The sequence below is a fragment of the Chiloscyllium punctatum genome, chromosome 46 (genome assembly GCF_047496795.1).
Source record: "Chiloscyllium punctatum isolate Juve2018m chromosome 46, sChiPun1.3, whole genome shotgun sequence".
Lineage (NCBI taxonomy): Eukaryota > Metazoa > Chordata > Chondrichthyes > Orectolobiformes > Hemiscylliidae > Chiloscyllium > Chiloscyllium punctatum.
In genome coordinates, this window is record NC_092784.1 from 51686658 (window position 1) to 51703730 (window position 17073).

The 17073-nt window shown below is 45.2% G+C and overlaps 1 protein-coding gene across 1 annotated transcript in view; it reads left to right on the forward strand.

The window, feature by feature from the left end:
• The first annotated feature begins 1243 nt into the window (after nucleotides 1-1243).
• prkcsh (PRKCSH beta subunit of glucosidase II) overlaps nucleotides 1244-17073 on the forward strand; it is a 68919-nt gene continuing 53089 nt past the window's right edge. The window contains exons 1-6 of the mRNA XM_072564223.1: nucleotides 1244-1914; nucleotides 4560-4676; nucleotides 7975-8070; nucleotides 10681-10738; nucleotides 13285-13402; nucleotides 15612-15741. Coding sequence (XP_072420324.1) covers nucleotides 1818-1914; nucleotides 4560-4676; nucleotides 7975-8070; nucleotides 10681-10738; nucleotides 13285-13402; nucleotides 15612-15741 — 616 coding nt within the window. The 5' untranslated portion in view covers nucleotides 1244-1817. The remainder of the gene's footprint in view (nucleotides 1915-4559; nucleotides 4677-7974; nucleotides 8071-10680; nucleotides 10739-13284; nucleotides 13403-15611; nucleotides 15742-17073) is intronic.

The following is a 17073-nucleotide window of genomic DNA, read 5'->3' on the forward strand; positions in this document are numbered from 1 at the left end:
ATGTTCCCTTAAGCACTCTGCTAGGAGGCGTCCAGTCTCCCCAATGTAGAGGAGACCGCATCGGGAGCAACGGATACAATAAATGATATTGGTGGGTGTGCACGTAAAACCTGGATGGTTGTGAAAGGCTCCTTTAGGGCCTTGGATGGAGGTGAGGGAGGAGGTGTGGGCGCAGGCTTTGCAGTTCCTGCGGTTGCAGGGGAAGGTGCCAGGATGGGAGGGTGGGTTGTAGGGGGGGCGTGGACCTGACCAGGTAGTCATGGAGGGAACGATTTTTGTGGAAGGTGGAAAGGGGTGGGGAGGGAAATATATCCCTGGTGGTGGGGTCTTTTTGGAGGTGGCGGAAATGTCGGTGGAGGATTTGATTTATGCGCCATCCTACCAACCTTCGCATAAACCAAATCACCTTCCCCTCCCTCACCTCCATCCAAGGCTCTATAGGAGCCTTCCACAACCAAAGTTTTACCTGCACATCCACCAATATCATTTATTGTATCCGTTGCTCCCGATGCGGTCTCCTCTACACTGGGGAGACTGGAGGCCTCCTAGCAGAGCGCTTTAGGGAACATCTCCGGGACACCCTCACCAATCAACCACACCGCCCTGTGGCCCAACATTTCGACTCCCCCTCCCACTCTGCCGAGGACATGGAGGTCCTGGGCCTCCTTCACCGCCGCTCCCTCACCCACCAGACGCCTTGAGGAAGAACGCCTCATCTTCCGCCTCGGAACACTTCAACCCCAGGGCATCAATGTGGACTTCAACAGTTTCCTCATTTCCCCTTCCCCCACCTCACCCTAGTTCTAAACTTTCAGCTCAGTAACTATCCCCATTACTTGTCCTACCTGCCTATCTCCTTTTCCACCTATCCACTCCACCCTCTCCTCCTTGACCTATCACCTTCATCCCCTCCCCCACTCACCTATTGTACTCTATGCTACTTTCTCCCCACCCCCACCCTCCTCTATCTTATCTCTCCACCCTTCAGGCTCTCTGCCTTTATTCCTGATTTTACTGCTCCTCGGTTGCTGCCTGGACTGCTGTGCTCCACCAGCACCACTAACCCAGATTATAATTAAACCTGTTGGACTATAACCTGGTGCTGTGTGATTTCTAACCATGGTTGAGGAGGTGGAGGGAGGAAGGAGAGAACATGACTCCCAGAATGCAGCGGGGGAGGTGGGCGGGGCTACGCCACACATGCGCGGTGCGCGCCGGATGTTGGCCAATCAGAGGGCGGCGACGGCACGTCACGGAAGGCCCGGGTCAGGCGAAGGAGCCGGAGCGGCGGCACGCGCGCGCGCGCGGCGGCAACAACGGCCTGTTTCCGCTTCCCTTCACTGCTTTGGCCGGGCGCCTTCGCATCCTCAACACCTGACTCCGGCCTCTCCCTGGTTTTGTGCGGCGTTTCTTTTCCCCTGGCCCAAACTCCTGTCCCATTAACCGGTGAGGCTCCGTCCGTATCCGGGGAGGGGAGTCCGCCCGCCTCGACGCCGGCCTCTCGAACGACGGTTGGTCCGCGTACGCGTCGGCAGCTTCGCTGATTGGACGGTGCCCGACGTCAGCCTGTCCGCCGATTGGTCGCTGCCTACCGGGGAGTTTGGCCATTGGACGGTATCCGGGGATCGCTGATTGGGTGCCGCCTCTCGCGAGCGCGCTCACTGATTGGTGGAATCGAAGCCGTGGGGCGGTTGGTTGCCGTTTTGGAAAGGAAGCCTTCGTTTGCTGATTGGTCGACGTTGAGCGTCTTCGTTGGTTGGTTGCCGTCCCAGAGGCTCGTTCGTTGATTGGGGGACGCTGACCCCATCGCTGATTGGATGGTGATGGCGCCGCTTGGAGTCTTGGCGCTCGTGCTGTATCTGAACTGCGCAGGCGCCTTGGAGGTGAAGCGGCCCCAGGGGGTCTCCCTGTCCAGTGAGTAATCCCTCCCCCCTCCGCCCCCAATCCGCTTCCACAACGCCAACTCATGCAATGCAAACAATGCAATAATATCAAGGGTCTGCATTAGTGAGAAACCAACATAGCACCTTTGTCTAATGCTTCTAATCCATGTGAAATGGTGTCCATCAGAGATAGGAGCAGAAATTAGGCCATTCAGCCCATTGAGTCTGCTCTACCTCTCAATGACGTCTGATAAACTTCTTAACCCTATTCTTCCACTTCTTCCCTGTAACCCTTGATCCCCTTGACCATCAAGAACGTTTCTCAGTCTTGGATATACTCAATGGCCTGAAAAATGTGTTGCTGGAAAAGCGCAGCAGGTCAGGCAGCATCCAAGGAGCAGGAGAATCGACGTTTCGGGCATAAGCCCTCCTTCAAGGAAAGGTTCCTGAAGAAGGGCTCATGACCGAAACGTTGATTTTCCTGTTCCTTGGATGCTGCCTGACCTGCTGCGCTTTTCCAGCAACACACTTTTCAGCTCTGATCTCCAGCATCTGCAGTCCTCACTTTCTCCATACTCAATGACCTGGCCTTGTTTAGAGACAAAAGTTCAGCAGGTACTGGCATCCAAGGTAGACCAGGAAGTTGGAAAAAAAACAGCAAGCCAGGCAGCATCAGAGGTGGCAAAGTCAATGTTTCTGGTCATGATTTGGGGATGCTAGTGTTGGACTGGGGTGTACAAAGCTAAAACTCTCACACCACCTGATGAAGGAGCAGCGCTCCGAAAGCTAGTGCTTCCATTTAAACCTGTTGGACTATAACCTGGTGTTGTGTGATCTTTTTTGAATGATGTTTTGGGTGTAACTCTGCTCCTGAAGAACATTTACACTGGAAATGTTGACTTCTCCACCTCTGCTGCCTGGCTTGCTGTGTTCTTCCAGCCTTCTGTGGCAATGAATTCCATAGGTTCACCATCCTCTGGCTGATTAAGTTTCTCCTTATCTCTGTTCTAAAAGGTTTTCCCTTTACTCTAAGACTAAGCCTAGTCTCTCCTACCAATGGAAACATCTTTCTAACATCTCCTCTGTCCAGGCCATTCAGTATTGTGTATGTTTCACTTAGATCTCCCCATATCCTTCTAAACTACTATCGAGTATAAACTCAGAGTCCTCAAGTATTCAAACATTCCTAATATGTTAGTGTCCTGATAGTCTTAGCTAGAGCAACTTGTTTGCAACACCTATAAAAATATTGGAATGCAGACATGTAGTTGTTTAGCAGACCTGTGCATTACTCCTAAATTTGGCAGCATAAGCGATCTAGCCCAACAATACAGTACATAATATTAGAATTTTACAATTCCATACTTCCTGTTTGTGTAGCATTTGAGATCCTTGCCATCTTTCCTCCACTAAGTCACTTCCTTGTTTAGCTAGCATCACTTGAAATATTTATACTGGTTTGTTTAGCCATGTCTTTTTCAGGAGGAGATTTCCAAAGACTCAAGCCTGCGGAGTAAGAACGTCTCACCTCTTTTGTATGGGTGACCCTTATTTTTAAACAGTGACCCCCCCCCCCCCCCCCCCCCCAGTTGTAAGACTCTATCATGAGAGGAAACATCCTCTTCATATGCACTCTATCATGATCCCGAAGGAGTCTGTTTGTCTTGATAGTTACCTCTTAACTGTTTTAATGTTCAGTGACTACTTGCTTTTAATATTTCTCATCTCTACTCAAACCATTTCTGCACCCTGATATCGTGAAGTTAGATCATTCCTATCTCTTGTGCTACTGGCATAATTATTTACCTTTACCTTGCTTCCTATCCATCTTAAATGTCCTGTATCCTTCAGTATTCTGATAGGGCAAAATGGTGGCTCAGTGGTTAGCAATGCTGCCTCGCAGCACCAGAGACCCAGGTTCGATTCCACATTCTCCCCATGTCTACGTGGATTTCCTCCGGGTGCTCTGGTTTCCTCCCACAGTCCAAAGATGTGCAGGTTAGGATGGATTGGCTATGCTAACTTGTCCATAGTGCTCAGGGGTGTGTGGGTTAGGTGCATTAATCAGGGGTAAATACAGGATAATCGGGTAGGACAATGGGTCTGGGTGGGTTACTCTGCTGAGGGTTGGTGCGGACTTGTTGGGTCGAATGGTCTGTTTCCACACAGTAGGGATTCTATGATACCCATCCATGTTGGCCTGCACCCATAATTCTGTAATTATTGTACTTATTTCGATTTGTGCTCAGTCATTCATTTTATATTCTTTTGCAACCCTTAGCCTTATCTGTTGATTTACTGTTGGATTTCTACTTTCTAACCTTGCCATTACTGCCTTGTTAACATTTCCCTTATTAACACCTCTTCTTTGACTTGTGTCTACTCTTCCATTTACCACAAATCCTGTCTGTTTATTTATTTATGTCTTTCACATGACAGCAGAGCAAGCTGGGGTTCATCCAATTGTTTATACATCCCACATTTCCAAGTATTGCTGTTAATGTCCCATGATTCAAAAAGCACTTCTCATCTTTGAGCCATACGTTCATCTCTCTAACTCGAAACAAAATTAGATTTTCAGACTAGTTACTTACTAGTTGCCAGCATTCAGACAAGTTGAATTCAATGTAAGAATCTATGTACTAATTTTTAATCAATAATTTGTCCTTATTATAGATCGGCACTTCTATGATGAAACCAAGCCGTTTACATGTCTGGATGGCTCCAAGACCATTCCGTTTGATGAAGTGAATGATGACTACTGTGATTGCAAGGATGGCTCGGATGAACCAGGTCAGCAGCATAGACAATTCTGAAGCTGTTAAGGCAGTTCCTCATTAACAGAGGCCATGTCTCTACTTTACAAACAGCCACCTTTGAGGGGATGAGAAAGAACTCGACCAGGGTCTTTTCCCTGGGTGGAGGAGTTCAAAACCAGGGGCCATATCTTTAAGGTGAGAGGTGAAAGATGTAAAAAGGACACGAGAGGCGATGTTTTTACACAGACTGATTGGATCGAAGCATCTGTTTCATGCTGTATAACATTCTGCCTCGATAAGTGTTAGCAGTAAGTAGTGCCTGTGGAGGAACAACCCTGGAATTAATGATGCAAGTTGTTAACCTGAAACATTAACCCTAAATTTTGCTAATCTAAGCTACAGCCTGAACTGACCTGTTTCCAGAAGCATAGCCTCCACTTCTGTTGCATTTTCAGCACCTGCAGTGTTGTGCTTTCTAATGGGTATTTGTTTCTTTCTTGAGTGAGACAAAGTTGAAAATTCTGTACCTTTTTCTACTAAATAAAAGCAGAGGACTGTGGATGCTGGCAATTTGAGGTACGAAGTACTGGAGTTTGGGTCTGGCAGCAATTGTGGAGAGAAAAACAAGAGTTCATGTTTTGTATGACAAAGAACCATATTTTGAAGCATGAACTCCATTTCTTTTTCTACAGGTGCTGCCATTAACACCTGCTGAGTTTGTCCAGCACTCTGTTTCATTTTGAATTTTTCTACTTTGCCGGTTGAGAGGTTACATTTTTTTTTTGCCTTAGCATCTAGGTTAATGAAGTGGTGTTACTCAGGATATGTGTGCTATTTTAATGTCGTAATTAACCTGTTGAAAATAAGGCCATAGGAATTTTCCATGTATGTGTGAACAAGTGGCTCTGCCAGAGGAAAAGTAACTGCACAGACTTGTTTAATCATGAATTGCAATTCATTGAGTCTTTTACTGAAGGCAAACCTTTTTTTATAGAGTGCTGTGGACTCCTCTTTCTGGTGTTGAGTTGAAGTGTGCTGATATTACGGAGCTCCTCAGATGGGTGGAACTGATATTCAACTATTTTTATTGGGGAGGAATTGCAGGACTGTATAGGTATACTGATTGCTCCTGACTGAGGCAAATTAAGTTTAAGAGCAAAAGAAATAAGAATAGACCACTCAGCCCCTGGAGTCTTCTCACCCATTCAATACAATCGTGGTCCATCTACCTCGCTGATCCCTTCTGCTTTCATTATCCAAGAAAAATCCCTCCGTCCTTTTCTCGGATATTGAGAATCCACAGCTCTCTGGGTTAGGGAACTCCAAGGTTTGCAGCCCTTTGAATGAAGAAATTTCTCTTTCCTCTCAGTCCTAAATGACTAGTCTGATCTTTTCTGGAGTCTTGAGTCTCCCCTGGAAGTGGAGTCATTGTCCCAGTATCTATCCTATTGATTAGATTAGATTAGATTAGATTACTTACAGTGTGGAAACAGGCCCTTCGGCCCAACAAGTCCACACCGCCCCGCCGAAGCGTAACCCACCCATACCCCTACATCTACATTTACCCCTTACCTAACACTATGGGCAATTTAGCATGGCCAATTCACCTGCACATCTTTGGACTGTGGGAGGAAACCGGAGCACCCGGAGGAAACCCACGCAGACACGGGGAGAACGTGCAAACTCCACACAGTCAGTCGCCTGAGGCGGGAATTGAACCCGGGTCTCAGGCGCTGTGAGGCAGCAGTGCTAGCCACCGTGCCACCGTGCCGCCCACGTCTTTGCAAGTTTTGTTTCAAAGAGTGTGTCTCTAATTCTTGCTAAGTGTGGGGAATAGAGACCTGGGCTGTGCAATCGTCGTTCGTATGTTGTCACCATTTGAGTGAATCTTCTCAGATTTGTAAGTGGCTCGGTGCATGTGAAGGGGGCGGAGCATTCTTATACCTCTTCACATCGCAGTATCCTAGAGACCGGCTAATAGAGAAGGTTTGCACACTGTCATTCATAATCCTTTTTGTTTCCATTTACATTTGCATCAGTCTGTGATTTGCCACATTGTTCCTTCACTGTTTCACATGTTGATTTTGTAACCCCAAGGATAAGCCAGTTTTCTGAATAGTTCCAAGGATTATGTGCGAACCCTTTGGCAAAAGTACCACTGATTCCTGTTTTCTTCCCAAACATATTGCACATCCTGACAAATAATATTTATATAACTTATGAAATACATATGTTGTTCAAAAATTGTAAATGCTTGTAACCTATCAATATAGTTCCCTCTGCCAACCTTCTGTACACATTTCAGCTTTTGCTTTCACAGGTCTCGTTTTCTCAGAACCTGCATTCTCTTATTTTTCTGTCATTCCTGGAACTTCTGTTCTTGCCTTTCATTGCCAAACTAACCTTTTAATGTTGCCCTTCCAATCTCCTAGAGGAGCGCTTTCTCCTCTCTCGGCCATTTTGTCCACATACCTTTGGTTTGCCTGTATGCGAGCCTTTTTGTAAATGGCTTCCATTGTTGGGGTATTCCCAGGAGATGGTTTATTGGGTGTAAGCTGCTGCCCCTCTGGCAGATGTAAATGTTCCCAAGGTGCTATTTGATGAGGAGCAAGTGTGTTAGATAGAATCCCTCCAGCATGGAAGCAGGTCATTTAGCCAATTTAGCATGGCCGCTCCATCTAACCTACACATCGAGCCATAGAGACATAACAGCCCAACTCGCCCATGCTGACCAGAAATCTTAAGTTAATCTAGTCCTATTTGCAGCATTTGTCTCATATCCCACTTCCCCAATCCTTCCTATTCACAGATGCCTTTTGAATGTTGTAAATGTGCCAGTCTCCACCACTTCTTAGAACAGCTCAATCTGTACACACATCACCCTTGTGAAAAAGTTGCCCCATCGGACCCTTTTCAATCTTTCCCCTCTCACCTTAAAACTATGCCTTTTAGTTTTGGACTCCCCTACCATGGGGAAAAGACCTTGTCTATTTAGCTATTGCATTTCCTGCATTATACATGTAGCTGCACTTTGAATCAGCTGTAAAGTGCTTTGGGAGGTCCTGACTTTGTCAGCCGCAATATTAATGCAGTTCTTTCTATCTACGCCAAACTCCTGCCCTATATCATTACGTCCTGATTGTGCCCTGCTTTATTATCCACTCTACCTTTCAACACACTTTTGAAATCCATGAATTTGCCTTCCAGAAACAAAAGGCATCTGTTTGTCCATGCTCTCACTACTGTATGGACAGCTCTTGCTCTGTGTCGGTTTGCTAGGTTGTATAAGGGAAAGTAATGGCACTGACTGACTTAGATTTTTCTTTTGCCAGGAACATCTGCTTGTCCGAATGGTAGCTTCCACTGCACTAATGCTGGCCACAGACCTCGTTACATTCCATCCTCTCGTGTGAACGACGGCATTTGTGGTAAGCACTCTTCTCCAAGGGTGATTTAGTATGGTCAACAGAGACCAGGTCTCTTTCGAAGTGGCTAGTCTCTTTACGAGTGGGAAATTATTAGGCCTTGCGGCGTTTAATTTTTCGCAGTCGAGTGTTGGAGCAGCTGTAAGATAACACACTGTTTATTTGCCTATCGATCACAAGGTGGGAGCTGATGGTGAATTCTTAAAGGCACAGAGACTCGTAATCCCGAGTAACCCTGTGTGGGCTTGGGTTCATAGCTGCAGTTGGGTGGAATCTGAATTCAACTGACAACATCTGAAGATCAAATCAGTAAAAGTGACCATGAAACTGTCGTTTTGGTTTTGTTTGTTTAAAAACCCATCTGGTTCACTAATGTCCTTTTAGGCATGGAGATCTACCATCCTGACCTGGCCTTGCCTACCCATGCAGCAATGTGGTTGACCCTTAAATGCCCTCTGGAATGGATAAGCAACCCATTCCGTTCAGGACCTGTTACGTGCTTGCCTTGCCAGTGATAACCACATCCCATCAAAGAATAAAAGGAGGAAAATACGTGCCCCACTGGGGTTAAGCTCTCTCTCTCTCTCTCTCTCTCTCTCTCTCTCTCTCTCTCTCTCTCTCTCCTCATTGTCAATTCTGTAGCACTTGGCGCAGCTGCTGGGGCTGCCTGCCTCGTTCCAGAAAGTGATTCTGATCTGGGAAGATTGCAGTCACATCTGGATTCTGGCAAAAATCAAAGGTTTGCAAATTTAGCTTAATCTTTTAGGTGCCATCAACAAAATGGAAGTCCTCTATAAAGGCGAGAAGCCCTCACACATTTTGACATGAGGGTTTCTCGGCTTTATTGGACTTTAATCCTTTCACATAAAAGGAAAATATCGCGGGTGCTGGAAATCTGAAATAGAGACAGAAAATGCGAGAGAAACTCAGCAGGTCTGGCAGCATCTATGGGCTGGGCTGTTTTCCCTGGAGCGTCAGAGGCTGAGGGGTGACCATATAGATGTTTGTAAAATCATGAGGGGCATGGATAGGGTGAACAGACAAGGTCTTTTATCCAGGGTATTGGAGTCCAGAACTGGAGGGTGTAGGTGTAAGGTGAGAGGGGAAAGATTTAAGGGGCAACTTTTCAAGCAGAGGGTGGTGCGTGTATGGAATGGGCTGCCAGACGATGTGGTGGAGGCTGGTACAATTGCAACATTTAAAAGGCATCTGGATGGGTATATGAATAGGAAGGGTTCAGAGGGATATGGGTCAAGTACTGGCAAATGAGACTAGATTAATTTAGGATGTCTGATTTGCATGGATGAGTCGTACTGAAGAGTCTGTTTCTGTGCTGGACATCTCTATAATTCTAAGTCCAATTAATTTTGTTCACAAGTTCTGAATGCGAGTCATTGGACTTGAAATGTTAACCCATCTTCTCGCTCCACAGGTGCTGCCATACCTGCTGAGTTTCTGCAGCATTCTGTGTTGATTCTTGACGCAAACGTACCCCGCAACATAGTAGTTAATAATGCGTAATCATTGTTCAGTAAAGATCCCTGCACTTTTGGCTTTTATTTTAATAAAGTTGTTCAAGTCAGGTAACCTCTAATTCCTCTGGCCTCTAGTGGGGTGATATCCTAGCTGGTGTAGTGCTGAGCAACACAGACAAGTAGACCTTGGGTTTTGTTAGCTGCATAGAGCAGCGTTAGCCCATCTCTGTTGAGCAAGATGTTGGGGTGAAGTATGTCTCCCTGAAGTGGAAAGCAGACCTACTCCCAATGGCTGTTCACTGCTGCCACCTGAGTAATCCTTCATCTGTCCAACTCAAATGATTTTTTTTAAAAGGGAGGAGGGTGTGCAGAATGCAAATTTCCCACCCTGTGTGGAGGATATCAATTTGCAGCTCCGAATTTTAACCAGGTGGGCAACATAAAGATGACCTACTGTTCTGTGCAGTGGCACTTGTATTGGTTAGTTGCTGCAATGATTAAATTGATGGTTCGCATTTTGCACCACGTGAGGGCATCTGTCAACCTGTGAATCGTTCTGATGAAGTGCATGTGATACTAAACAGAGCTTTCAGCTGACTACAGGCCATTGGTGAAGCTGAGCTGAGTAGGGCGCCCGTTATTAAATTGGGGGAGCCAAATGCTGCAGCAGCACAACTGGACTGTAACACAGTCCGCTTGTAATGTTGAGCAAAGTAACTTACTAATGTTGTATTGGCTTCTCCTTGTTCAGATCAGACTTGCACCATATGCCATATCAGGTTGCAATCACATTCACAATCAGTTGTAGCCAGTTGGGAGCTGACCTTTTTTTTACTTTTCCCCCCGAAAATAAAATACAGACACACAAAAAGTCGCGCACATAACATTCACAAACATGCTTCACACTCGCGCACACACACACTCACACCTTTTAGATTACTGTATGGAAGGTCCTTGTCACAATTAGATCTTTAATTGCTTTACTTCAAAAAGTTCAACCTGTTTGAACCTTTGCCAGTAGAGTTGACAGACTTGGTTTAAATACCCAAGGTTGCCGAGCTGTCCTGGTCATTGCCTTGCTTAGAGCATTACACTCATTGTATAAGTGCATCATTTCTTCATTGTTACCTTTTCATAGATTGCTGTGATACAACAGATGAATACAACAGTGGTGCTTCGTGTGAAAATACCTGCAAGTGAGTATAACCTGTGTTCATCTGCTGTTGCTGTCAAAAGCGGAAGAGAGAATTTCGGATATTGCACAAATGCAACATTTATTTGAACAAAGGGCTCAATTTTAGGCACTGGGCTGGACATAGAACCCCTCTCTGCTGTTGGGGTATAACAGCCAATATCCATTTTCAAATCAATGAGCTGTACCAGTTGGATCCTTGTCAAGATGAGGTCCCTCACTGATGATTCAGATTCATACCTCTATAAATTGCTGACTGATTCTTATTCCCCTCCCAAACTGCCAGTTGTCCTTCCTATCAACTGCAACATTCTTGCCGTTGCTGTGTCTGTTCTCGCAAGGATATAATTTGCAACTCTTCCAAATTCTGTGCAAACGATTCATCGGAGAATTGTGACGGCACAGAAGGAGGCCATTCAGCCCATTGTGTAAGCCCCAGCTCTCTGAATGAGCATCACCACTCTTACCTTCCTTCCCAATCCTGTACGTTGTTTCTGTTCAGATGATGCCCTCTTGAATGCCCTGATATGCCACAGATGAAAGTGTTTTGTCCTTTAAACTTGGGGATCATTTTGTCAGGTGCTGTAGAGTTCGCCCTGTAACCTTTTTTTACGTGTTCTTTGTTTCAGTCAAAATGAATGTGTTATTAAAGGAGCTAGAAGCTTTAACACATCCATCCGCGTTGGGACTATTGCTTCCAGTTGGAGATGGTGCAGAGAAAGTTTACCAGAGTGTTACCTGGTCTGGAGGGTTTTAGTTATGAGGAGTGGTTGAATAAACTGGGGTTGTTTGCACGGGAAACATGGATGCTGGGAGACGACCTGATAGAGGTCTACAATTATGAGAGGTATACATATGGATTGTCAAAGGCCTTTTTCCCAAGGGTAGAAAGGTCAACTACGAGAGGGCACAGGTTCAAGGTGAGAGGGGGAAAGTTGAAGGGAGAAGTGTGGGAAATGTTTTCACCCAGAGGGTGGTGGGTGCCTGGATTGCACTGTCAGTGGAGGTGGTGGAAGCAGGCACGTTAGCAAAGTTTAAAGAGTAACTTGATAGACATATGAACAGGAGGTGAATAGAGGGATAGAAACTGCTTATAAGCGATACGTAACAGGTCCAAATAAGGATTTGAATGACCGCAGGCTTGCTGGGCTGAAGGACCTGTTCCTGTGCTGAAATGAAATTGGGGGGGGAGGGAGAGAGAGAAGGGGCTTTTTTTTTAAAACAGTAAAGGAGCCCCACCTGTGTGTGTGTGTGTGTCCCTGAATTAGCCTCAGGGTTGTGAAATAGTCTTTGAATTCAAACTGGCTGTTCACCCCCCTAGTGTTGTGACCAAGTGAGTCTCCCTGGATGTCCAAAGGTTAGATTTTTATCAGCAAAATCCAAATAAGGTTCATTGATGTATAGGATGGTTTATCTCCAGCAGCACTCTTCTTGTTTATGTTCTCCTCCTGTGGCCCTTCCGTTTGTCAGCTAGTTTTCCAAAGCCTCCATCATTTCTATAACATCTGACTAAGGTTATTCATCAAGATGCGTTCTGCAGGAGGTCAATACCCTGAATGGGAAGTCCTCCCCTGTTCACATGTTTGTTACCTGGCTCTTGATGAGATTCGGTCAGCTTACCAATGGCTAAATATTAAGGGTGTGTCCTGTTCTGCCCCGTGTTAAGGACAGACTGAAAAGAAACCTGGCTGGTTGGTTTCTTCCCTCCATCCTTGCTGACTGACATGACAGTTAATTATAACATCATTTCCGTTCTGTTGGTCGCAATGAGCAAACTCTGTGTTGGGGAGCATTGGGGGTTGGTTTTAAGGGCATCTCTCATCTGAATAACTGAGTAAACGAATTACCAAATGTGTGGAGCTGTTAGGGGCACTGGCAGAAACTGGAAGTTGATGTGTTGCATTGAGTACAGTAACATAATTGTTAAGTCACTGAGCTACTAAGATAATTGGAGAGATGAATCGTGACAGTTTCTGAATGGAATTTGGTTAATTTAAATAAATCCAGGAAGACACTTCCTTCTCATGAGCCAACAAAATAAAAGATCTAGTATAAGTAGTGGTGGCCAGAAAACTATTGGCTTGTTTTTAAAAAAAAAAGACCTTGCCAGATTCACCAATGACCTCCCAGGGAAGGACATGCCGTCTTTGCCAGGTCTGTAAATGAAACTAGACCCACAGCAAAATGGTTGGCTCTGAACTCCCCTCTGGAATGGCCCAGCAAACCTCAATAGCTGTTTGTCATCACGTTGGGATGGAGTAGTCAACGATGGTCTCCCTAGTGAAGGCTGTGTCCCGTGAAGGACTGATTTAATTTTTTAAAGAAAATTAAATTGTAGGACCTGATAGAAACTCTGTTCAAACCTTTACAGAAGCGGGCAGCTTTCCGTTTCTGATCATGGCAAGTTGGTGATCGCTGCCTTTCAGAGCTGATAGCTGAGACCTGTGGTCTCCTTCTATCTCTGAGAACTATAATCAATGCAGTCAAACAGTTGTTCTCCATGTCCCATGAGCTGAAGAAATCTCTGTGCATTCTTTACTAATCAAACAGGGAACAAGGCCGCAAAGAGAAGGAAACCTTACAGAGAATGGCTGAAGTGGCCAGGGAAGGATTCCGACTGAAGCAGCAGCTCATTGAAGAAGCAAAGAGAAGTCGGGAAGAGAAGCAGGTTTGTCCCTTACTCTGCAATAGTGCTCTTTATAAGTGATCGCTTAAGACCTAGATGTTTCAGTGCTATTTGAAGAGTGGTGTTCCAGGTTAAACAACCTGCCAAGAGCACAGTATAAGTGTCCAGTTTCAGACACTGAGCTGAAAATGTGTTGCTGGAAAAGCGCAGCAGGTCAGGCAGCATCCAAGGAGCAGGAGAATCGACGTTTCGGGCATGAGCCCTTCTTCAGGAATGAGGAAAGTGTGTCCAGTAGGCTAAGATAAAAGGTAGGGGGGAGGGGCATTGGAAATTTGTTTTTTTTTAAAAACTAGCCCCTGTGTTTGCCCAGTCTCTTTGTATAATTGAGTTAATGTTGATCACAAGCACTTGTGTTTTAATTCACTGGAAGCAGGCATGATCTGTTACAAGTCTTGAGACGTGTGGCTTTATTCCTCCTCACCCCCACCTTATCTTCCATTGTGACTCAGTGGTTAGCATTGCTGCATCACAGCGCTAGGGATCCAGGTTTGACTCCACCCTTGGGTGACAGTCTGTGTGGAGTGCACGTTCTCCCTGTGTCAGGGTGAGTTTCCTGCAGGTGCTCCAGCTCTCAGCTTCATTCCTGATGAAGGGCTCCTGCCCGAAACATCGATTTTCCTGCTCCTCGGATGCTGCCTGACCTGCTGTGCTTTTCCAGCACCACTCTAATCTTGGCTCCGGTTTCTTCCTACAGTCCAAAGGTGTGCAGGTGACTTGGCCATGCTAAGTTGCCCATAGTGTCCAGGGATGTGCAGATTAGGTGGATTAGCCATGGGAAATGCAGGGTTACAGGGATAGGATTGCAGGTAGTTCTGGGTTGGATGCCCTTCGTAGGTTGTTGTGGACTTGATGGGCCAAATGGTTTGCTTCCACACTGAAGGGATTCTAAGAATGATGATTCACTCTTGAGATACTTTTTTTCCAGCTTTGGAAGTGACTAATTTAATTACATTAAGATGAAAACAAAAGGAAAGTAATGGTGTAATGCTAATATTGCTGAGCTAGTGATCCAGACATCCAGACTAGGGGAAAGGGTTTCAATCATGGAATTTGAACTTTATTAACAACTCAGAATATGGAATATAAAGTTACTCTCTGTAATGGTGACTGTGAAACTATCATCACTTGTTGTAAAAAAAAACTATCTGGTTCAAGCAATCTGCCATCCTTACCCAGTCTGGTCTCTGTGTGGACCCTAACCCATAGCAGTTAACTCTTAAATGACCTCTGTGACCTAGCTACTCAGTTCAAGGGCTCTTGGGGGTGGGAAGCAAATGCTGGTCTCATCAACGTAGTCCACATCCCATGATTTAAAAGAAGTTAGAATAATTATTGATTTTTATTCATAAAGCTTAAGCTTTTGTGGGCCAAATGACGTTTTCTTGTCCACTGCTTCTCCAAGTGTCACAGTTAGGTCTCAATAGTGAACTTCAGGCTGTGTGGTATACGAGATAAGTGTTGGGAGATACGTGGAAACAAGGGAGAGCTCTGTGATCCTGATTTGACGTAGCACTTCTTTAAAAAAAAACTTGCATTTGCTCCACGTGTTTGACCGTTTTTGGATATCCCAAGTTCCCCATGTTTCCTTAAAACCTCCTTTTTGAAGAAAGTTTGCAGAGTCCCTACGTCTCTTCACACGATGATGTGGGAACAGGTTTGCTTTTTCCTTTAGGGATGTGATTTTTAAAAAAAAGAACAGAAAGTCAAAGGAGCATTTAGTACTGGTGTTGGCATAGTGGTAATGTCGCTGGGCTAGTGATGCAGAGTCACAAACTAATATTCTGCCGACAAAGGTTCAAGTCCCAACATGGCAGGTGGTTGCATTGGAATTCAGTGATTAAAAGAACAAATTTTGGAGTAAAAAGTAATAGTCTCATGTAACTGCTATTGGTTACTGTTTAAAAACCCATCGAGCTTAAGAATGCCTGAAATCTGTCTTCCTTACTTAGTATGGCCTACTCCAGACTCAGACCAACGTGTGATTGACTCTTAATTGCCCCCTAGTCAATAAATGCTGCCCCAGCCAGTGACAGTCTCACCTTGTGTACAAACTAAAAGAAAAAGCCTGTATCCAGCTGAAGCTGCCAAAGGTGCGTAACTGTTCCGCTGGTGAACAGTGGCAGCACTTCAACTTGAGTGAAATAAAAAAAAACATGCTTTATCGCCTGTGGTTATTTTTTTTTTTTGACAGCAAATGCTCACCGAGCTACAGAAGAAGAAGGGAACCTGGGAAGTGCAGGTTGAATCACTGAAGGCAATAAAGGAAGCGGCAGAGAAACCTGAGCAGGAGGCCAAAGAAGTTCATAAGAAAGCATGGGAAGGTGATTTCATCCTGTTCTTATTTAGTTTCTATTGTCTTTCTCTCACAAATGCAATGAAGAAAACTTTCTAAGTGGTAGATTAAATGCATAAAACTAGGGGGTGTGCATTTAAGGTGAGAGGGCACAAGTTCAAAGGAGATGTGAGGGACGAGTTTTTTTACGAATTGGTAGGGCTTTGGAATGCTTTGCTAGGGGTGGTGGTGTGGACAGATACGATAGGGGTGTTTGAGAGACTCTTAGAAAAGCACATGAGTAAGCAAGGAGTGGAGGGATATGGGCCAAGTGCAGGCAGAAGGGATTAGTTTCATTTGGCATCATGTTTGGCACAACATGGTGGGCCAAAGGGCCCATTCCTGTGCTGTCCTGTTCTGTAGTAGTCAGTGATTTTTGGATTGTGTTGGGGTGCATCATTTAGAACTGGAAGGTGTGATTGATCAAATATATATTCCCTTCTTTGCTTCCCAATTTTGTTTCCTCCCTTTGTGAGGTATGACTCCACAGTCTTATGTGCACACATCAAAAACTCGATTAATTGCCTCTGTTGTTAGTGGAATGAGGTAATATTTTCAACAATTTTTTCATCTGTTTGATTGTAAACAGTGCGTCTCAACAGCTAACTGACAAGTCTCAACCAAACCTGCTTTACAACTAAGGTGCGGACAGTTTGGGTGAAGGTGCAGATCTGGAACTTGTAATTTTTTTTAAGGGATCTGTTAAACATGGGAGATAAGCCGAATTTACTTTTTTTTGTCCCCCTTCAAATTCTCTGGAGTGTATCATCTGCTGTGGTGGAATTTGTTGTAGCTTTCAAAATGAGAGCAGAGTTTTCAGAACAGGCTGTTGGATGTGGATTGGCCTGAAGCTTCCTCAGTGAGATGGGAAGCTCTTGGTAAAAAGATATAATTGTTCGGCTTGTGATCACACAGCATCAACCAGGCAGGGAGCGGCCTTGAACAGACCCGGGAAATTGTAATCACATTGAGTATTGCAGAGAGATGTGCTCCACTGAGCGCACTCTCTTCTCTTGCTTGTCTCGTGCATCTATCTTCCAATCTTTGCATTCTTTTGGAAGCATAACTTTGGGAGATACTGCTGCTATTTTTGAGAATGGTGCACACTTTCTAAACTAGCACTTCTGGTAGCTTTTAATTTTCTGTTCCATGTCAGTTGTAATCATCATAAGGTTTATTATAATTGTAGCTGAAAATGTGTTGCTGGAAAAGCGCAGCAGGTCAGGCAGCATCCAAGGAACAGGCAAATCAACGTTTTGGGCATCAGCCCTTCTTCAGGAGGATTCCTGAAGAAGGGCTGATGCCCGAAATGTCAATTCTC